General features: G+C 35.2%; 1 protein-coding gene across 1 annotated transcript; it reads left to right on the plus strand.

Annotated features, from left to right (window-relative positions):
- The first annotated feature begins 4,193 nt into the window (after positions 1-4,193).
- Positions 4,194-23,573, plus strand: Fbxo4 (F-box protein 4). The gene is made up of 7 exons (XM_076857425.1): positions 4,194-4,627; positions 5,700-5,935; positions 8,728-8,948; positions 11,450-11,525; positions 11,640-11,815; positions 17,607-17,782; positions 20,749-23,573. The coding sequence occupies exons 1-7, from the start codon at positions 4,439-4,441 to the stop codon at positions 20,836-20,838; spliced, it is 1,164 nt and encodes a 387-aa protein (XP_076713540.1). The 5' UTR covers positions 4,194-4,438; the 3' UTR covers positions 20,839-23,573.
- The last annotated feature ends 328 nt before the right edge of the window (positions 23,574-23,901 follow it).

Consider the following 23,901-nt stretch of genomic DNA (forward strand, 5'->3'; position numbering starts at 1 on the left):
AAAGATTTAAAAAGTTCTAAGAATATGTGCAATTTGTAGACCTTATTGGGTCATGCTTCAAACAAACCAAATGTGAAGGTATATGGGGAATTTGGAACATTGACAAAGATTTTGATTTTAAAGAATTGTTAATTTAAGTATAATAATTGTGTACAGTAGTTACATTTCATATCTGTCTCTTATTTTATAGGAAACAGATAGGGAGATAGTTAAGGATAAAATGACATGATATCTAGGATTTGCTTTTTTAAAAAAATCCAAAATTGGGGATGTGGTGTTAGGTGGGGAGAATGACAGAGAAAGACTGACCAGATGTTGGAAATTGTTGAATTAAAAAAATTGGGTATATAGGAGATTATTATTCTTTCTCCTTTTCTATATGTTCAGATTTTTCCCTATTAAGTATATTTCTCATTCACTTGATAATGAGCTAATGTTTTTGTCTTATTGCTATTATGGGGATCCAGACACTCTCAGCTATAAGGCTTTTGAATTTCTGTTTCATTTAGATTCTCAGATACATTTTGAATGCAAGTTCAAACCAATACATTATAGTGCTTCATTGACCATTAAGCACTCTGTTATGTGTTGGTATATAAAATATTAAATATATGTATTTATTTAAATACGTATATTCATAAAATGTATATGTTTTCTATAACTTCCCATAATCCTTAAAGATTTTATAGTTTTTGAAGATGGTTACCACATCTTTTTTTTTTTTAAGTCATAAATGGGATTAATTTTAGCCAGCTGACTTGGATTAGATGTGAGAGAATATTTTGACAATTGAGGTAATAAAACAATTTTGTACAAAGGGTCATTGTGAAATTTAGAATTTTCACCTTGGAATATCTTCATGTCCTGGATATGATAAGCAATCACTAGTTAGAAATGAATTTAACCCAGATTATGTGGAATCTAACTCTATTATAGAATTTTAAAATCATTGATTAATTTTATTCAGGTGCAGTTTTCTTTTACATCTTGTGATGGATACTGTCCTACTCTTTTCTGAATAATCCTAGAAATCTTAAATTATATATTTAATGTAACATTAAATTGAAATATTCTTTTAAGCAGTAGAGATCTGGTTTTGGAACAGAATGTTCTCTGGTTTAGATTAAGTAATCAGTTTGAAAATGACTGACAGGTGTGTAGTTCTGAATTTAAGTTATTTCCTACCTTCAGAAACTAAACTTTGTTCTTTATAATAGATTATCTTGTAATATGATCTGTCTCTGGTGTAGTTTTTTAAAGCCCTTTTGAAGTAAAAGCAAAGTGAGTAGAATAGGAATCAAAATTTTAAATATTTTTTAGTTATGCATGACAGTAGAATTCATTTTGATATAATTATACATGCATGGAATATATCTATTCTAATTAGCACCCCATTCTTATGGATGTACATACTGGTGGGATTCACTCTATGATACTATAGAATATAAGAATATAGAAAAATTGTTACAGATTCATTCCACTGTTTCTTCTTTTCCTATCCCCGCTTTGCCTAATCTCCTGAATATCTATTCTATTCTTCCCTTTCCCCCTTATTGTGGGTTAGCTTCCACAAATCAGAGAAAACACTGGACCTTTGACTTTTTAGGACTGGCTTATTTCACTTAGCATGAAAATCTCCACATTCATCCATTCATGAATGTCATTAAATCATTCTTCCTATGGCTGAGTAATACTCCATTGTGTACATATACCACATTTTCTTCATTTCTTTTTTTAATTTATATATGACAGTGAAATGCATTACAATTCTTATTACGAATATAGAGCACAATTTTTCATATCTCTGGTTGTATACATAATATATTCACACTAATTTGTGTCTTCATACCTGTAGTTTGGATAATAATGATCATTACATTTCACCATCATTAATTACCCCATGCCTGCTACCTTCCCCTCCCACCCCTTTGCCCTATCTAGAGTTCGTCTATTCTTCCCATGCTCCCTCTCCCTATCCCACTGTAAATCAGTCTCCTTATATCAAAGAAAACATTCAACATTTGGTGTTTTGGGATTGGCCAACTTCACTTAGCATTATCTGTCTAACTCCACCCATTTACCTGCAAATGCCATGATTTTATTCTCTTTTTATTGCTGAATAATATTCCATTGAGTATATATGCCACATTTTTTTTAATGCATTCATCTCTTGAAGGGCATCTATGTTGGTTCCACAGTTTAGATATTGTGAATTTTCCTGCTATAAACATTGATGTGGCTGTGTCCCTGTAGTATGCTGTTTTTAAGTCCTTTGGGTATAGATAGGATTCTATACCTGGAAGACCCTAAAAGTTCCACCAGAAAACTTCTAGAACTAGTAAATGAATTCAGCAAAGTATCAGGATATAAAATCAATACTCATTTATTTATTCATTCACTTGTTGAAGGGCTCCTTAGCTATTGTGAATTGAGCTGCTATAAACATTGGTGTGACTGCATCACTGTAGTATTCTGATTTTAAATCCTTTGGATATATACTGAGGAGTGGAATAGCTGGGTCAAATGGTGGGTCCATTCCTAGTTTTTTGAGGAATCTCCATACTGCTTTCTGGAAAAATTGCACCAATTTGCAGTCTCACCAGCAATGTATGAGTGTACATTTCCCCCATATTCTCTCCAACATTTATTGTTATTTGTATTCTTAATTATTGTCATTCTGACTGAAATGAGATGGATCTCAGTGTAGTTTTAATTTGCATTTCTCTAATTGCTAGATATGTTGAACATTTTTTCATATATGTTAACCATTCATAAATTTCTTCTGAAAAGTGTCTGTTCAGTTCCTTTGCCCATTTATCGATTGGGTTGTTTTTTTGGTATGAAGTATTTTGAATTCTTTATGTATCCTAGAAACTAATGCTGCATCTGAGGTGCAGGTGGTACAGATTTTCTCCCATTCTATAGGCTGTTTCTTCATGCTGTTGATTGTTTCCTTTGCTGGGAAGAAACGTTTTAGTTTGATGTCAAACTTTTTAGTTTGATTTTTTATTTTACTTCTTGTGCTTTAGGATTCCTTATTAAGAAAGTCAGTTTCTGAGCTGATATGTTAGCATGTTGGGTCTACATTTTCTTTTAGTATGTATGGGTTTTTGATCTCAATTCTAGGTCTTTGATCCACTTTGAGTTTTGTACAGGGTGAGGGGGATTAAATTTCATATTCCTTCATATGGATTTCCAGTTTTTCCAGCACCATTTGTTGAAGAGGCTATCTTTTCCCCAATATATGTTTTAGGCTCCTTTGTCTAGAATGAGGTAACTGGGTTTTTGTGGTTTGGCTCTGTATCTTCTGTTCCATTGGTCTCTTGCCTGTTTTGGTGCCAAAACCATGCTGTTTTTGTTACTGTAGCTCAGTAGTATCATTGAAGGTTTGAGATTTTGATAGGCATCAATTTGGAGAGACAAAAATTCCTTAGTGAGATTTCAACAATACTACATCTAGGTTCTCTGTCAGCTGTTGCTTTGTTTTGGGCCCTTTTATGAGATGGTCTGCTCAGCGATTTTTACTGTACTTGCATTGTTGAATAGTGGGCCCAAACTCCTAATTTTTGGCATGAGTTCTTTATGATTGGGCTTGTCCATATAAAATAGCAACTCTAAGGAAATAAGATTATTCCAAACCAGATACGAGTAATCATAGCCTGGGAACAGTGACTCAAGTTATATTTAATGGCATGCTTCCTTGTGGAACTTTGAGCCATAAAACCATGGTCATAAATAATATTAACCCAGTGGTATCTGAGTTGCAGCAAAATGGAGAAATCTTTTCCATAGGTTTCGGGTACAGCATTCTTGGCCTTAAGGTAGGTGAAAGGGGTCTGCTAAGCTAGCAATACGTAAGTTTTACTTAATAGTCACTTTGGCTCTCGACCTACAACATTCAGTCTCTCCAAAATCACCATTTTCCAGTAGGTGGAAGTCAAAACAGGCTGTAGGTTAATATAGACGCGGCTTCTTAAGGGAACTTAATTCCACAGGCTCCTGACTTGACATTGTTTCAATTTTTGCTAATCTCCAAAAGATGAGATGGTAAACTGTTGACTGAACAACCAAAAAACAAAAACCCGCCCATGCCTAAGTACTGAGAAGGAAGCAACTTGGTTATTAAGTCCAAGATTGTGGAAGAGGGACATTCCTCGACCAAGCAGCAGTCGCCCGGGCTGGGCGAGAGAAAACGGGCTCTAGCCAGAGGGAACACCTTAAAGTCAGGAAGTCGTTAAGGAGCCAGAGGTTTTCATGGCTCAGGGTGAGGCCAGCCAGCGGGTCTGCGACAGAGGCCAGCAGCTAAGCGAACCCGGAAGCGGTTGCTGGAGGGCACTGAGCCGAGCTGGGCCCACGTCTCTGCCCAGTCCAGCGGCGCGACGCGGAGCGGTGCCCAGCGCAAGCGCACGCCCCGGGCGCCTTACGTGGCGCGGGGGTCATGGCAGGGAGCGAGCCGCGCAGCGGAACCAGCTCCTCGCCGCCGCCCCCGAGCGACTGGGGCCGCCTGGAGGCTGCCATCCTCAGCGGCTGGAGGACGTTCTGGCAGTCGGTGGGCAAGGAGAGGACCGTGCGGACGGTCTCCCGAGAGGAGGCGGACGAGGACACCAGCACCTTGACGCAGCTGCCGGTGAGCCAGGGCCGCCGAGGCCGCCCGGGCCTCACACTGCGGGCCTCCGCGGTCCCCGCTCCTGCTGCCATTTAGACTGTGTAGCCGGGCAGTAGCAGTTGACAGGAACGACCTTGGTGTTGACCCTGGTCCTCCCCAGGTGTCACGGGACACCCTGTGGCTGTCCTGCTGACCAGCTAGAGCGCTGCTCTCTTGTCTGTCCCTGAGGCAGCACTGGGTCCCAGGACAGCCGCGTGAGAAACAGGACTTTCCCTGCAGGGTCAGTTTACGAAATTCTTCCAGCATATGGGTTCTGAGAAGCTTTTATCTCAGGCTCAGAGTATTAAACACTCTCCCAGGACGTTGCAGTTACCTAATTGTGTATTAGGATCAAAACTGCCACTTGGTTGAAAGTAAGTGCCTCAAATTACAACAGGCCACAAAGATTATACTAGTTATCTAGTGTTACACTTTGTAGGTAGATAGAAAAGTGGAGAGAACAGAAATCCCTGAAAATTTCAATTCTGTGTATCGTTGGATTATTGATACCTTGCTCTATTGTTCATCCCAAATTGAAAACTGCAGGATCAGAATGCCTCCAAGGTTCTCCTCCTTTCAGTGTTCTTTGAAAGAGTTTAGTAAATTATAGATAGGAAATCAGATAACAAATTTCCATTCTTTAATTTCATCTAATGGTAAGATCAGAAATTTGTTCACTTGATAAAGGTTTTATTTTGAAGAATAAGTTATTTCCTTAGCTAATTAACTTAAATGAATGCTATATCAAAATGGCCATGAGAAGAAATTGCGGAACTTATAATTATTTTGCTTGAAAAATAGCAGGACAGTAGTTGATTTTTCAAGAATGTTTCAGTGTGTCAGAAATCAAAGTGTTCAGTTTTTTCCCTCCTGATGGCAGGAAAATTTCTGCAGAAGGTATATATATTTAACTATTAAAAATGCTGACTAGTTCAATTGACCTCTAGTAATTCAGTATAATTCTTTGTTAATTGTTCAACTTATCATCAACAATAAATTTTCCAAGATAAATTATTTATTCCTTTTTCTGAGCTACTGCTTTCTTCTGTTGCAGATTGATGTCCAGCTATATATTTTGTCATTTCTTTCACCCCATGATCTGTGTCAGCTGGGAAGTACAAATCATTATTGGAACGAAACTGTACGAGATCCTATTCTGTGGAGATACTTTCTGTTGCGGGATCTTCCTTCTTGGTCTTCTGTTGACTGGAAGTCTCTTCCAGATGTAGAAATCTTAAAAAAGCCTATATCTGAGGTCACTGATAATGCATCTTTTGATTACATGGCAGTGTAAGTATCTAGTTTTATGAATTAAAAAGAGATATTCGTTTTCAATCTATAAAGAGTCCACATTAGCTCAGGCCCTGTTATTGATTTTTTGCATGGATTTTGAGTCTTAAGTGTCCTGTTGTCAAAATTAGAGGTTGAGTTAATTGACTTCCTTCATAGACCTTTCAGCTTTAACATTTCCCTGTGGTGCCTAACCAGTATTTTAATAAAAAATACCTAAGCTAAATGGCTTAACGGAGGAAAGGTTTATTTTGCTTCAGTTTCAGAGGTTTTAGTCCCTGGTCTGGTGGCGCTATTGGTTTAGGGCCTGTGGCCGAAAAATATATCATGGTGGAAGTATAGCAAAGGACACTGTCCACCTCATGGCAGCTGGAAAGCAAAGAGAGAAAGGAAAGCCTGGGGTCCCAATATTACCAGCAAGGGCATAGCCCCAGTAACCTGACTTCCTTCAGTAGGCCCTATCTCCCATTGGTGCCACAGACTGGTGACCAAGCCTTTAGCATATGGGTCTTTAAATTAAAATCCAAACCATAATAGAATGGCAAGAAATAAAACACTTAACATTCTCATTATCTTTGGAACACTTATCTTTTTGTTAAAAAATACTTTTCCAAAATCAGAAAAGGAATGGCCAGAGATGAGAAAGTAGTTTTTTGGCATTGAAGAAAATTATCCTCAAGACTCTGGGAAATAAAATTTTGTTATCATCCAAAAGTAGTTGCATTTTTAAATATCATGAATGTGAGAGACTTATTGAACAAAGGCAGTATATTGGTTTCTATGGGGGATGCTTTATGTATATTTACTCATTCAGTCCTCATACAACATGAGGGTTTTGTCTTTGTGTTGTGGATGTAGAATTGAGGTTCAAAGAGGTGATGTGATTTGTCTAACGTTTATAAAGAACTATTCAGATTGGAACCCTATCATGCTACCTCAAAGTCATATAATGTTGTTGAATGTAAATATAATCTCCCTTCTTGAGAAGCCCAAAGTTAAGGTGTTGTAAAATAAATTTTATAGTATCTCTGCTTTAGGTAAGAATTGTTTTCCTGGGCTAGAATCAGGAGCTATTGTAGAACTTTTTCTTTTTTTTCCCAGTGCTGAGGATGGAATCCCAGACTTCATACCTCGTAGGGAAGCACTCTGCCAAGGAGTTACTTTTCCAGCCCCCAATAGGATTTTTCTCCCAAATTTTATTAAACTTATTTAGTCTTTCCTTATTTCAATCCATATGCCACTATGTCTCATCAAGCTACTTGATGAAAGTGTACATAATGTATTGTATATAATATCAACAAGTGCCACCTTTTATGTAACTTGTTGGGCAATACCTCTGATTTGCTCCCATAGCCAACCATAGCATCAAGTTTATCTGATGATGTGGAACCATATTTTCCCCAGGGAATAGAAACAATCATGGTAACTGCCATTTGTGATTATGTAATTATTTCTATTCCTTACAACCCTGGGATGTTATTGCCCAACAAAGCAGATGAAGAAAACGGAGTTCTAAGTGGCTTAATAACTAGTTAAAGTGGTAAGGCGTGGAGAGGCTATTTGGCTTCAAAGTTAAATTTGTATGTGTGTGAATTAAAAGTTTCATTACTCATAGAGATGATTTTGTTAGCTTAGTAATTGTCTTTGGCAACTTGATTCATTTAAAGGTTGTGTCATCCAGCTTTCTTTTGTTGTTACAAAATACTTGAGGTAATTATAAGGAAGAAAGATTTATTTCAACTTAGGATTTCAGAGTGCTTGGTAGAACAAAGCTGCTTACCATGTGGTGGCTAGGAAGCAAAGAGATAGACAGAAGGGGGCCTGCTTCCTAATACCCCCTCCCAGGGATGTTACCCCACCCCAGTGACCTACCTTTCTTCCACTGAGCCCCCAACTCTGCTTCCTCCTAGTAGCACCACAGGCTGGTGACCAGACCTTTGACATCTCCTTTGGGAGATGTTTCAGATCCAAACAATAACAAAGGACATTGGGTTCTATTTCATTTTGGATAACTGTTTTAATATCTGATAAAATTGATTATTAGTTTAGAGGTTTATATGTATTGAAAGAAACTGAATTGTTTCTTTCACATGACTGTTTACTCGGTTTTCTATAAGGAATGTTTAAGCATTCCCTCTACAGCTAGCTCTTACCAAACTATTACATTTTAGGCTGGTAATAGGAGTAACTAAGAAATTTGTTAATTTTGGTGGCCTTAGTTTGTTTTAAAAAGCGCTTCTCATGAAACTTAAACTCTCTGGGTAGCTTATTGTCATTGTTTAGCTTATTGTTATGTTTCAGTCTTAGCATTGGACCAGTAGTTGTAGGGGACTGTCTTGTGCATTGTCTGATGTTTAGCAGCATCCCTGGCCTCTACTCACTAGATGGAGTAGAGTGGCCCCTTTCTCCTCAGTTGTGCAAACAGAAATGTTTAGATGTTTTCAAATATTACAGAAAGGGGGAATAAAACTTCCTCAGGTTGAGGACAATGAGCTATGTAGTAAATTCTGACCAAATAAATGTTAGACTAAGTGTTCTATGAAAGAATCTAAATGGAAAATGAGAAAGTAAGTAGCCACTTCCTGGGGAGGACTTCCTCAGTGTCTGAGCCACTTCCACTCCCACAGCATCTTGTGTTCTTCCCTGCCATGGTAATGTCCTCCTAGTGGATTGGGACTGTATAATACTTATGGTCCTATCCTATGTCCAGCTTGATAATAACATGTGTTCTTAAATGAACAAGTGGCTCAATGTTTTCTGTGTTAATTTCTAATTGTCACAATTTTATACAGTTATAAAATGTGCTGTCCACATACCAGAAGAGCCTCAAAATCCAGCCGTCCTATGTATGGAGCCGTCACCTCCTTTTTACACTCATTAATCATTCAGAATGAACCACGATTTGCTATGTTTGGACCAGGTTTGGAAGAACTGAATACATCTTTGGTGTTGAGCTTGATGTCTTCTGAGGAACTTAGTCCAACTGCTGGTTTGCCTCACAGGCAGATTGATGGTAATTTTATATCTATAGTACATAATAATTAATATACTTTGAACTTGACTATAGTCTTAAAGGCAAATTAACTCATTTTAATTCCTTAGTAGTAAGGAAATATAGTAACTTGGTGCCCTCCTATAGATCCCACTGGACTGAAAAAATTGTGTAGTTATTGTAAGCAGTAAGTTTCCTCTTAATTCCTTAAATTTGTATAATCCAGAATTTAAGATTATATGAAAGTAAATTACATCTTGTCGGGATATTATATTCAAACAGCAGGTATCATGTTTATTTTAAGAAAAAGTTATTAGAATAAGACAATCACCATCTATTGCAAAGGATTTTGATATATGTTTGTATATGTAAAAAAAAGCTAAATCATCATCTTCCTCTCTATGAAAAAAGTATTTAATTATTTGGAAAGTTAGGATATGTAATAACCAATTTAACTTAGGCTTTACATATTCATTTATTGAGTGCACCTATTAGATGTAGGGATGCAGACATGTAGGGGTTAGGAATGGGATCAGTATGGGGAGAACAACAGCACTTCTTTGGATTATTTTGACTTTGATAACTCTGTGGAAGATCAAAGAAGAGATGCCTATTATAAGCTATCCATTTGAGTAGAAGCTGCATGAGGCCAGGAATCTTGCCATCTTTGTTCTTAATTGTATCTGTGGTGCCAGGCTATAGTAGGCTCTCCATATATGTTTTGTGAATGAATGGCTAAATGGATCACTTTATGCACTCAGATATTAAGAGCAACATCTGAGCTAGAAATTGAGATTTGGGGGTCAAATGGAGTGTATGTGAACTTGGAAGTTTGGGGGGATAGAGAGGAAGATTATGATCAAGGTGCTGAAACCTTCAGTGAATATTTGGGGGAAGGAGCTATTTCTTCATAAATGACATGGTTGAGGAAAACAAGATGGTGCTACAGCTGTGATTCTTAAATGGATGGAGTTTTTAAAGAAAGTTTGTGAGTAATGGTTTATTGGGAGTAAAGAAACATCATTCCCACCTTATTTACTATGAAGTGTGAGAAAATAAGCAATTTTGTTACTTGAGAGTCCATGGCAAGAGAAGTAGCACCTAGGGGTAGGTCAGTTTCAGGTAAGTCCATTAGATGGGGGGAGCACTTTAAGAAGAGATGGAGGCTATGGTAAAATTTGCCAGTTATAAAATGGAAATTCCAATCTCTAGCAGAAGCTGAAGTATTGCTTAAGTATGTAACTCTACTTATGCCATAAACTCTACAAGATCAGAGAAGAAATTTACTTCACTGGTGAATAAGTGCAGGACAGTATTAGGACAGGTTGGACTGAGGTTAGATGTGTTAAAAGGACAATTTGGGGAAGTTAAACTGATGAAACCAAAGTTCAGAAACATGGTAGACTTTTTTGTTTCCATGATTTCTTGGTGGATCACCAAAATCGATGGCTAGAGGACCAGGGTCATGTGATCTGGGATGGTTGCAGTCCCATTATCCAAGAGTCATGACACTGTTTACATGTGTTGCCTAGAATGGTGACCTGAAATGGCATGGCATAGCTTATTTAAACAAACAGATTCATTATATGGCAGAGATTAAAGGTATGGAAGCCTGGAGTTGTCTCTAATGAGCTAAGTAGGGGTCAGATTATGTTAAGATATTATTTCTCTATCTGAAGTGCAGTGAATGACTTTGTAAAGAAGAGATGCAGTTAGATAGATATTATTAAGCTATCTCTTCAGCTGCTATCAGAAGGATAGTTGAAGACAAGAGGATATAGGAGACTGGTTAGAATTGATTGCAGAAGTTCAAATGAGAATGATAATTTGGACTAAAGGATGCAAGCGAGGATAAAGTAGACAGATCTAAGAGGATGCTTACATAGCAAGAAGAGAGCATTAATATAGCAAGAAGAAGAGGTAATTCTCAGAACCTATTTTTCCAGGCAACAAGAAGAAAATCAACCACTGAGTGTTAATCCAGCCAAAGGATGAAAAAAGGTTAACAAAGAGGGACAAATAACAGTGTCAAATGACTCATATATACAATCTAAAAAAATAAAATTCAGCACCTATTATTCTCAGTCAATGTTCTTTGAGTTTTACTATAGGATCTCAGTTAAGCCCCATCATAACTTTAAGAAAAATATATTATTACCATTTTTTTATCAAAATGGAAGTGCTAAAGTACATAGCTCTAAGTAGCAAATTCAGGATTCTAAGCTAAGTCTAACTCAAAATATCAGTATTTCTGCAGTTAGTGAAAAATGACATGAAGAACCTAGTAGTTCTTCATTCTCTGTTTGTATTTTTATTGCCATGTGAATAAAAGTTGCATACAGCATCTTCTTCAACAAAATATTGCATTGTATTCCAAAGCTATACATAACTTGTCAGAAGTTTTTTGTTTGTTTGTTTGTTTGTTTTTTTGCTCTTCTTGCTTTCACTGGGTATTTTTTTAGTTTTATATTTTGCTGACTTTATTAATGATTTATTTTGATGACTGTAATTTTATACTTTAGGTATTGGATCAGGAGTCAGTTTTCAGTTGAGCAACCAACATAAATTCAACATCCTGATATTGTATTCAACTACCAGGTAAGGTTGACTACTTGGTGGCCCACTTGAAACATTAGGATTGGAACATTTGTGGGGGATGGAACCTGTTTAGTGTCATAATATGATGTATATTTATTTACATTTTTCTTATAGAAAGGAAAGAGACAGAGCAAGGGAAGAACATACAAGTGCAGTCAACAAGATGTTCAGCTTACAGAGTGAAGGAGATGACCAACAGGGAAACCGGTATGTTGTAATTCCACAGATCCAGAAAGTGTGTGAAGTTGTAGATGGGTTCATCTATGTTGCAAATGCTGAAGCCCATAAAAGTAAGCATTCTCTTATATTCTTTTAAAAAATACTACTGTATTATTCTGTATAAAACAAATAAGAAAATGCTTTTTTAGTATTTACTGTAGTATCTTGGGAATATGACTGTCAATTTTACTTCTGCTTTTATGAGTGTTACTCTTAATATTGGATTCACAAGCCTCTTTATATATTAGGATCACCTGGAGAACTTGTGAAACATATAATTACCCAATTTTTATACAGCTGGTAGATTGCTATTCATAGACTTGGACTATGCCCTGGACACCTATTTTTTATAAGCACCTGGGAAATTCTTATACATGTCAAAATTTGATACAATAGTTATATAATATTTTTGGTTGTATGCTTCTGCATTTTTATTATTGATCTTTTTTCTGTGTCTGACTTATTTAAACAATTTATATAGATGATTATGAAAAAGTTTACCTTTGTTTTTACCTCAATAGTGGAGGTATGGGAATAGTGTGTTAATTAAGTAGATTAATTAATTATGTTGGTGAGTTGATGACATTCTCCATGTATTCTGAATAATTGCCATTTACAATGCTATTTAGTCGTGAAGCTATGACATCATTGGGCCATGAGCCAGTATTATAATTTTTCCCAAATCCTTTGTGAACAACAATGTAAATATATAATAAATATTTGTTGTATATTGTTTATATGTAGTGAACACTAATATATGTATAAGTTCTTTAATACATTGTTTTTAATTTCTACTGAATTTATTTCTCCTATAATCCATTAGGCATGGAAACTATTATACTTTGAAAATCTAGAGAAATTATTCATAAGAAAATATAAATTATTTTTGTTTTTACTTGCATGTCTATAAAAGGAAAACTTTGAAACAAATATAAGATACATTCATTTATTCAGAAACAGTTGTTGAGGTCAAATGCTATATTTAGTGCTAGAGATAAAATTGATAATTGAAACAGACACCCTACTTTTATCTTGTTTTCCAGTCTGATTCTTATATTATTCTATAAAACAAGTAGAAATATAAATTTTAAAAAGTTGCAAGCTGAGGATGTGGCTCAAGCGGTAGTGCGCTCGCCTGGCATGCGTGGGGCGCTGGATTAGATCCTCAGCACCATATACAAATAAAATAAAGATGTTGTGTCCACCGAAAACTAAAAAATAAACATTAAAAAATTCTCTCTCTCTCTTAAAAAAAAAAAAGTTTCAAGATACAAAGATAATCTGCACTCACCAGCTCTTTCCCAGTGGCCTCCACTAAATGCTCATATGAAGGTTAGTGGTAGGGGCAGGAGGCCTATGAGTTACCCTCCTTTATGATACAGTCAGGCATGTGATGATTAGCTGCTATTAAAGGATAGGTATATCCTCCTGTTTTCTATATTCCTTTGTAATAAAAGCCAAAGCTCTCTGCCACCAGGATGGGATTAGAAATCCCCCTGCTTGTTGATTCCTGGCAGAGATTAACTGTTGCTGCAGAGAAATGAAGAAGCAAAAGCACTCTGCCCTAAGGGCGGGATAGGAATCCCCCTTTTACTAAGGATTCTGCATTTATAAAAGTTATGTTTGCTGATTCTGGGGGGGCGGGGACAGGAAGTTTGCACTGAAGACTTTTCTACCAATATAGGGCAGAATTTACTAGACATGCCAGAACACCAAAAAAGCTTCTACCACTGAGGCTCAAGTACATAGGGTCTACCCATGACTGAGGCTGGTGCAAGAAAACAGAAGTCTCAGCAGCCCTACCAAGTAACAAACAATAATAACTACTTTAGGGGTTGAGGGAAGGGTGTGGAGAGGCTTTCTCCCCTTCCTCCTTAGTTGCATAGGTATGAAGATCTAAAAGCTGAGGGGAAAGCAAAAACTCTGAAAAGAGAAACTCACATTCCAGTTCTTGCACTAAGAACAAGGTAGCAGCAGTCCTACTCTGTAATGACTGACTGGTTTGACCCAAATCACTGCTTACCAGAAGGAGGAGGAGAAAGATGTGGGGACAGGAAGGAGGAGAGGGAGAGGGAGAAGAAGGAGTAGAAGGAGCAAACATGTTTCTGGGAGTAAATCCTCTTTACTGCAGTCTACTGCTCTTCTACATAAAACATCTAATATTAAATCTAAAACTCCTAAGACAAAAACAAACAAAAAATCAAAGCAGGATGCGGTGACATGTGCCTGTAGGTCTAGCTACACAAGAGGCTGAGGTGGTAGGATCACTTGAGCTCAGGATTTCAAGACAAACCTGGCCAACTACCAATACTCCTTCTCAAAAGATTAAAAAATAAATAATAAATAATTAAATGTCAAATTATCAATAGATCCGGCAGCTAGTTGAGTCAGACCCAGAGACGAACTGTATGCTGGCACTCTCAGAAAGGGACATTAAAATAATTATGATTAATGTGTTAAAAGATATAAAGGAAAAGTTGAACAATATGTGTGAACAGATGAGAATTTTTAGCAGAAAAAAGGAAGTTATTTTGTAAAAGTAAAATAAGAATGGTAGAGATAAAAATATAGTAAACAAGTGAACAGTTCTTTCAGTGGGTTTATCAACAAAGGAAAGAAATAGTGAACCTGAAGATAGGTCACTGAGAATTCAAGTTAAAACACAAAGTGAAAAAATAAAAATAAAGTAAGAAACAGAAGCATCTGAGAGCTGGGAAAACCTATCTAGTGATCTAACTTAGGCATCAGCAAACTTTTTCTTAAAAGAATAGGTAGTTGGGAAGGAAGAGGTGATGGGAATAGGAAAGACAGTAAAATGAATTGGACATAACTTTCTTATGTTCATGTATGAATACATGATTATTGAAACTCCACATCATATACAAACAAGAATTGGGTCCTAATTAGAATAAGGTATACTCCGTATATGTATAATATGTCAAAATACACTCTATTGTCAAGTATATTTAAAAAGAACAAATAAAAAAATGCCTTTCAAAAAAATCCTGCTTTGATTTTTTTTGTCTTAAGAGTTTTAGATTTAATATTAGGTGTTTTATGTTTTAGGCATATGAGTTATATAATTTTTCTCACTCAAGTTTGCTGTTATAGTGTGAAAGCAGTTATAGACAACATTTTAATGGATAGATATGGCTATTTTCCAATCCAAATTTATTTGCCAAAACAGATCTGCAGAATGTAGTATGCTAACTCTAGTCTAACTTTTGTGCAATTGGAGCCTCAAAATGTAAAAGGAGAAAAATAGGAAAAAAATTAAAATTTTGAATAATGACCAAAATTATTTCAAAATAACTAAAAGACAAAAAAACACAGATTAAAGATGCTCAGAGAACTCTGAGCCAGATAAGTACAAAGAGAATTACATATTAATCAAACTGATGAAAACCATAAATAAATACAATATCTTGAAGGCAGTCAAGAAAAAAAGTAAATATACATATAAAAAACTGGAGGTAACAATGACAGCAAACTTCCTGACAGAATTACTGCAAGACAAGAATGCAACAGAGAAAAAAAATCCAATATTTAGCAAAATTATTTGTTCAGAAATGGAGCAAATAGAGGCTTTTTCAGAAAAGAAGTTGAATGTTTTAGTTCCTTCGTGTTGCTATGAAAGAATACCACATACTGTCAGATTTATAAAGGACAAAACACATTTTGTAGAGTTCTGGAAGCTGAGAAATTCAACATCAAGGCACTAGCCTCTGAAGTCTGGTGAGGACCTTCTTGCTGTATTTCACGAAATGGAGAGTGGAAGGGAAAGTGGAACAAATACGATGTCCTCACATAGCAGAAAAACAAAACAAAGAGAACCCTCTCCCATAAACCCTTGTTATGCTGACATTAACTCGTTCAGTAGGGCAGAACTCTGAATATTCCTGCCACCAAAGTCTCTACCTCCCTAGACACTTGCACTGGAGATTAAATTTCCAACACATGAATTTTGGGGGACACATTCAAGCCAAGCACTGAGAAAATTCATCGCCAATAGATCTGCATTATAAAAAATCTTAAAGGAACCTCTGCAGACCAAAGAACATGACACCAGATAAAAATTTGCATCTATAAGTAGAAACAATAGTTGCATATCTGATATTTTTTTCTGATTTAATTTTTCATAATTATTTAAAGGAAAAATATTGGTTTATGGATATATGCTATTTTAAAGTAAAGTATAAGATAATAGAACAGGCAAAATTGAAGTATATTATTCGGTGTTTCTTCTGTATGCACAATTATATTGTATTACTTAAAGGTAAATTATTACAATTTAAAAATGTTTATTGTATGGCTGGGGATGTGGCTAAGTGGTAGAGTACTACTTGCCTAGCATGTGTGAGGCCCTAGGTTCAATCCCCAACACCTTATCAACAACAGAAAATGAGTATAGATCCTTGATCAACTACTGAAAATTTTTTTTAAAATTTTTTCTATTGTAGATGGATACAATATCTTTATTTTGTTTATTTATTTTTATGTGGTGCTAACAATTGAACCCAGTGCCTCACACGTGCAAGGCAAGCACTTTACTGCTGAGCCACAACCCCAGCCCCATGAAAGTTTAACAGAGTTATAACTAAGTAACCAATAGTGAAATCTTTAAAAAACAAACAAATAAACAAAACTCAACCACAAAAGAAGGCAGGCAAAAAGGGAAAAATGAACAAAGAACTGATGGGAGAGTCAAATCCAAGAAGGAAATGCTAGATTTAAATGTACCATATTGATAGTTACATTACATCTTTTATTCATTTTCAGTTGTATATAACAAACTACTTCAAATAACACATAGTAGCTCACAGTTCTGTATAACAGAAGTCTAGGCAAGGTAGGAGTAGGTTTTCTATATTTTAGTTAGAGTAAAGATGGACTGAAGTTAGAGTACACATGGACTACATCCTTGTCTTGAGGCTCTTGGGAAGAATCCACTCCCAAGGTCACTTGAGTTAATGGCTAAGTTCAGGTGCTCATTGTGAAAGAACTGGAGTCCTTGTTTTCTGGCTGGCTGGCAGCTGAGGCTGCTCTCATCTTCTAGAGGCCACCTACATTCCTTGCCCTGTATTCCCTCCCATCTTCAAATCCAGAATCTCTCTTCATCCTGTCTCACTGGGAAGAACCCCTCATAAAGGCTTACTAATTAAGCTCAGCCTCTTCTTTGCTAAAGTCAACCATGTCCTAAAGTTTAGCAATATCTCATCATATTTGCATGCTTCTCCACCACTCAAAGGAAAAGGGTTATGCAAGGGTCATAGGGTCATTTGAGAATTAAGATGCTTAATTCTAAGTATCTTAACCTAAAATGTAAACACTCCAATAAATGATAATCAATTTGAATTAAAATATTGGACCAAATATATGCTAAAATTTTGAAATTAAGACTTGAGGGCTGAGGTTGTGGCTCTGTGGCAGAGTGCTCATCTGGCACACATGAGACACTGGGTTCGATCCTCAGCACCACATAAAAATGAAATAAAGATATTGTGTCTACCTACAACTAAAATATAAATATTAAAAAAAGACTTTTGGAAGAGAAAGGATAGTGACAGCTACAGAATTTGTGAGGGAAAATATCTATATAAAAGATATTTACATTTAAACTCTAGATACTTCCAAACAGTATTGTGATTTTTTCCCTCCTCTGGCTTAACCTAAATTCCTATCCTTGAAAGATTCCTTAATCTAATTTTATGACAAAGCAATAAAGCCCAGAAAGAGGCATTTTGTTATGTCTGGAGCTTGGTAAAGTTTTTTCCCTTACTTTGTTCATTTTAAATTTAATTTTATGATTTTAAAAATCATTAGAGGTTATATAAATTAAAGGTTTTGATTTACATTTCTTAGGACATGAATGGCAAGATGAATTTTCTCGCATCATGGCAATGACAGATCCAGCTTTTGGATCTTCAGGAAGACCAATGCTGGTTTTATCTTGTACTTCTCAAGCAGATGTAAAAAGAATGCCTTGTTTTTATTTGGCACATGAGCTGCATCTCAATCTTCTAAACCACCCATGGATGGTAAGGTCCTAACTTCTTTGGTGACAAAAATATCATTTTCACTCTATTATCTATTTGATTTTTGTATTAGTTTTCTGTTATTGTAACAAAATACCTGAGATAATCACTTAGAAAATCTCTCTCACAGTTTTGTAGGTTTCAGTCCAGGGTCAGTTGTTCATGTTGCTTTTGGGCCTGTGGCCTGGCAGAGGATCATGGTGGAAGTACATGGCAGAGGATACTCATCCACCTCATGGCCAGGAATGAAACAGAAAAAGGAAGACACTGGAATTCCAATATCCCCTCCAAGGGCATGTCCCCAGTGATAAGACGACCTCCTACTAGGCCCCAACTCCTAAAGGTTCTTTCTATCACTTTGCAGTAGTACCATGGCCTAGCAACTAAGCCTTTGAAATTTGGGGGTCACTTGTCCAAATAATAAAAGTTTTATCCTTTCACATTCATCCTCTTCTATGAAACAGCATTCTAAAGTCAATTTTAAGAGCTTTATTGATGGGAGCTGTTTAGCCAATTGTTCCCCACTTGCCTCTCCTGTAACAGAAACAGAGAGATAGTAATTGGGTATGGTTGGAGGTACATGAAGCCCTGGGTTTGATCGCAGCATTGCAAAAAAAAAGACAAAACAAACAGATTTCTGCATATAGTTTATTACTTTGCAAAGTTTATTTTAATCATGGTTTAATTCATGTCAGGTTTGAATGAAACCTGACATGAAAACCTATGAGACAACAGGTAAAGAAACTATAAAGTTGGAAATGTTTTCATGGAAAACGTTAGCAGATTTTATTCCATCTTCCCTCATATCTTCCCTGGATCTCCAGAGACTCTTTGGAACGTGTGTTGAAGACTTCCAGGATAGTGGGAGTTTTAGCTCTCCTAGTCAGAGGAGTAGCTATTTCCCAGACTCTTTTTATTTAAAAAATATATTTTTAAACTAATACTAACCTGAAAACTATACTCATTAATGGGTATCGTGTAATGTTTTAACACAAGTATGCATTGTGTAATGTTTAAATCAGGTTAAACATATCATTCTTTTCAAATGTTCTTTATAATGAACACATTCAAAATCCATTCTTTTAGCTTTTTGAAGTGTAGAACACATTCTTGTTATCTGTCATCACCCTACTGTGCTGCAGTGTGCAGGCTGGAACTTCTTACTTGTATCTAATTGTAACATAGCATCAATTGCTAAATCTTTCCCCATTCCTTCCTGCCCATACTATCCCCAGCTTCTAGGTCTATTCTCAACTATGAGATTAAATTATTTTAGAATCCACATGTGAGATTATGTAGTTGTTGTCTTTCAGTGCCTGGTTTATTTCCTGTAACATTATGATCTCAGTTCATGTTGTCACAAAGGACAAGATTTCATTTTTATGGTAGAATAGTACTCTGTTATATGCATATATCACATCTTTATCATTTATTATTTGACTCTGAATGTGTTGGCAGTCAAGACTAGTACTTTAGTTTTCCTTTGGATATATTTGCAGGGGGATTGCTGGATCATGTGGTAGTTCTATTTTTAATTTTTTGAGGAACCTACATGCTCTTTTCTTAAATTTATATTCCTAGGAATAGTAAGTCAAAGTTCCCTGTTCTCCACCCATTGTAGAAATCTTTTACTTCATTAATTAAATTGATTCCTTTGTATATTTTTTTAGCTATTGCAAATGAGAGTCCTTTAATGATTCTTTACTCAGAAATCTGATTATTGGTATATAAAAATGCTGTTGATTTTTGTATGTTGATTTTATATCCCTCAATTTTACGGAATTCTTTCAGCATTTCTAATGATCATATAGTGGAGGATTTAGGTTTTTATATATATATAGAACTATATCATCTACAAATGGGAATAATTTGAATAAATGGGAATAAATTGACTTGTTCCCTTCTTATTTGCAAGGATTTTATTTTAAAAAAATTTAAATTTATATCTCTTGCCTAATTGCTTTGGTTAAGCCTTTCATTATGTTATTGAATAAAAGCCTTCTAGTACTATGTTGATAAGAGTGGGCATCTTTGTTTTGTTCCAGATTTTAAAGGAAAAGCTGAAACTTCAGTGTAATGTTGGTTGTGGGTTTGTTATGAATAGCTTTTATTATACTGAGGAATGATCATTCTATACCTAATTTGTTCAGTTTTTATCATGAAGGGATGTTGAATTTTATTGAATGTTTTTGTGTATCTATTGTATAATCATATGATTTTTGGGTTTTTGATATGATGCAATATATTTATTGATTTATATATTTTGAACCATCTGTGCATTCCTGGGATAAATCCCACTTGATCATGATGAATGATCATTTTGAGATGCTATTGAATTCAATTTGCTAGTGTTTTATCAGGAAATTTTCCATCTTTTTTCATTAGATATTGATATACAGTTTTCTTTTTTATTATTGTTTTCTGCATGTCTGGTTTTGGTATTAGGCAGTGCTTGTCTTATAGTTTAGAAGAATTCATTCCCTTTCAATTTGTTGAAATAGTTTGAAGAGAGTTGGTTCTTCCTTAAAAGTTTTATCGACTTTAGGAGTAAAGCCATCTGATCCTGGGCTTTCCTTTTTTGGAAGACTTTTCTGTACTGATTTAATCTCAGTGTTCATTATTAGACTGTTTAGATTTTCTATATCTTCATTGTTCTATTTTGGTTGATTTTATGTGTTCAGAAGTTTGTCTATTTCTTTAAATTTTCCAATATGTTGGCATATAGTTGTTGTATTTCTGTGGTATTAGTTATAATCATCTCTCATTTATTTATTTGCATCTTAGAGAAAAGATACAAGAAAATATTTTTTATCTAAGTATTCTATAAGACAGCACTTGAGTAACTTACCCAAAATTTATTGAGATATTCTAAGTTCTTTTTGTTAAAGTGTCCAGAAAAATATCCCTCAAAATCACAGGATTTTGGACTCAATTTATCACTGACAACATTCTCTCTTATCTGCTCATAGGTCCAGGATATGGAGGCTGAAACTTTAACTGGTTTTTTGAATGGCATAGAGTGGATTCTTGAAGAAGTGGAATCTAAGCATGCAAGATGATCCTTCTTTTAGACCTTGGGAACTGAAACCATTTGAAATTTGTTACTAAGGTCATTATGTGTATATTTTCTCAGACAACTATCTTTGTCCTACTTTTGTAGGTGGGCTTTATATTGTACAGCTGCAACAGTTGTATTTTTATATTATGTTTACTTTTAACCTTAAATCAATTACAAGAAGAGTTTCAATCCTAGTATTTAGCCCCAAATGAACCTTTAAATTTTTTGATAAATTTTATATTTTATGTCTTTACAAAAACATTAAATTCTGGAAAAAATAAGCCGGTATTACTTACACTTATTCCTTGTGGTTTCTATTCTTTTCAGTACAAAGATTTTCCTAGAGGGAAATAGCAAATTTTCTAAGCTTCCCAGAAGGTCTTTTTAAGAATTCATAACTAGTTATCAGAAAGGAAGCTTTTTGTTATCCATTTTTAATAGTTCCATTTTGTAAGGAATAAAGCTTTTACTAGAACTATATTTAATATTATGACCATACAAACTCTCTTCTTTTCTGAAATAGTAGAGAGCAAGATAATATTTAATATTAGTTCAGTGAAAAATAGCTTTACTTGGCAGTTATTATTTTCAAATAATTTTAAATGATGTTATGGTATTAGGTTAAATTTTATTTCATATGTATCGAGAAAACATTCCAGAGACTTTCATGTATATTATTGCCTTCTACAAACTGCTTGCATTTTGCAGAGGAAACACCCTACTATCTTATTAGAACTGGAGGATTTTAAGATTTTATTAAAGGGAGCATAAATATCTACATATTATTTATGTAAATTCTATATTTAAATTAATTTCTGTTTTTGGAAAGAAAATTTGTGACATATAATTGCATTTAGTGCATTTAGTCTTTTTTAGCAGACCCACTCTCCAAATAACCCATTGGCCTATTAATCCAATCATGAGGACAGAACCCTAATCATCCCTTAATGATCTCACTTGGTCATACTTCTTAATATCTCATAATGGAGATTATATTTCAACATGAGTTTCACAGGAGACAGACCCTATTAAAATCCTAGCGGTGATATTATTCTAATTTTTAGGTGAAGAAATTGAGACAGAAAAGTGAAGAATTCTATTATAATTCAAGTTCATGCCATTGTGTATCTAGTAGGGAGGTCATGAGATGTGGAGCCTGAAAATCTCTTCACTTAAGTAAAAAAGAGCTATAAGCTATTACAATCGTGAATTAAAAAGCATTTCCTGAATTCTATGTTTCACTAAATTCTCATCATTTCCCTAGTAGCACTATCTAGGATGACTAAAAGTAAAAATAATTATATATGCAACCTCTGGAGAGCAAGATACAAATTCCAGCCATGCCAACTCTTTTTCTGTATGACCATGAAGTCTTAAATTCTGAATCTCAGTTTTCTCATGTACAGAAGGAGGATCACTATGTTTACCTTGGACTTAAGTTTTACCTTTACCAAGAACTGCCTGTAAGCATCTTGGGAAATAACTTCTCCTCTGTGGGAAGGCTTCAGTTTGACACTAACATGCTCAGTGTTTATGGATTTTTCAGTGACATTCTCTGAAATTATTTCCTCCTGTGTGACAGCTATTTCATAGGTATGTTTAACTAGTCATGGAAAAAATAAGCATCAGTGTTTAATCACCCAAATGCTATTATATTACCACTATTGAAAAGTAATGTGAAAAATGTGCACCCCTCTAAATGGTGTATGAACTACATGTATTAATTAGTAAGTGTGGTCTAAATTGTGTCCTAACAAATTCATATATTAAAGTCTTATCTCCCTGTATACCTCAGAATGTGACTGTATTTATAGATAGGACCTTTAATTAGGAGGTATATATGGCACATTGGTAGGCACTAGTCCAATGTGACTGATGTCCCAATAAGAAGGAGAGGCACCAGAGATGACAGTGCACAGAGGAAAGACCACACGAGGGCAAAGCAAGAAGACTGCCTTCTGCGAGCAAAAAGGAGGGGCCTGAGAGGACATCAGATCTGCTGACACTTCAGTCTTAGACTTCTATCCTGCAAATCTGTGAGAATTTCTGTTCTTTAAAATAGTCTATAGTATAGTTGTTATGGCATCCCTAGAAAACTGATACCATAATTAAATGCTATTTTGTAATGATCTTAGGCTGTTGTTTTGTAGAAATTATATAGAAGTCCTTATTAATATATCAAGGTATTCAGTTCTGCAACTGCAATTAAATTAAGCACATGTTAAGGGAATATTTTATTTATATTCAAGGAATATAATTTTCCATTTTATTGTTGAAATAATTTTTCCTAAACTATGAGAATATCTCATAGTGGAGATTATATTTCAACATGAGTTGAAATATAATCTATGTAATTCCTCTACTGAGAAACTTTCAATGGTTCACCATTATCTAGGATAAGGACCTAATCTGAAATCATTGTAGAAAAGAGATGCTTTATCATTTTTTATTACTTTTAGTAACATAATAATACATATAGCTTGTGAAATTATGATTATTACCATGATGATGGACTGTATTTGAGACGACCTCTCAAAAGGTTCCATTTCTTCAAGATCCATAGCACCTCCTAGTACTATTACTGGAGACTAAGACTTTACACATGGACCTTTAGAGAACACTATCCATATTCCAACCATAGCATAGGCCATTCTGTTTGAGAAATTTTTAACAATACAACTATGTAAAGAAATATCAAGTGAGAATTATAATAAAAATGACTGGGTTTTTTTTCTATTTTGTTCCTTCCTTACTTTATTTTTATCAGTAAAAGCAGTGGTTGGCACATAGTGAATGCTGGGTAGATATTTTTAAAATGAATGATAAGTGAATAAATAAATGTAGCCATGAAAAATAATGCTTTAAGGGATGAGGAAATATCAGAGGAAGGTACATTTTTCAGTTGTTCTGTGTCTGGGATTCACGGCTTACCAGGAAAGTGCGTGAGAGGGAATTCAATATCAGAATCACAGAGACACAGAAATTTGGGTATTTTGAAGAGCCAGGCCAGTAGTGCCAGTGGGAAACTGTTCACCAAAGAGGGGAAAGGTGACACAGGCAAAAA

The sequence above is a fragment of the Callospermophilus lateralis genome, chromosome 5 (genome assembly GCF_048772815.1).
Source record: "Callospermophilus lateralis isolate mCalLat2 chromosome 5, mCalLat2.hap1, whole genome shotgun sequence".
Classification (NCBI taxonomy): domain Eukaryota; kingdom Metazoa; phylum Chordata; class Mammalia; order Rodentia; family Sciuridae; genus Callospermophilus; species Callospermophilus lateralis.

Bases quoted from the DNA above. Each gene is read 5' to 3' on its own strand.
- Fbxo4 (XM_076857425.1), top strand. From the start codon at position 4,439: ATGGCAGGGAGCGAGCCGCGCAGCGGAACCAGCTCCTCGCCGCCGCCC. The intron at 11,526-11,639 runs GTAAGGTTGACT...TTTTTCTTATAG, and splicing joins ATATTGTATTCAACTACCAG to AAAGGAAAGAGACAGAGCAA. The intron at 17,783-20,748 runs GTAAGGTCCTAA...ATCTGCTCATAG, and splicing joins TTCTAAACCACCCATGGATG to GTCCAGGATATGGAGGCTGA.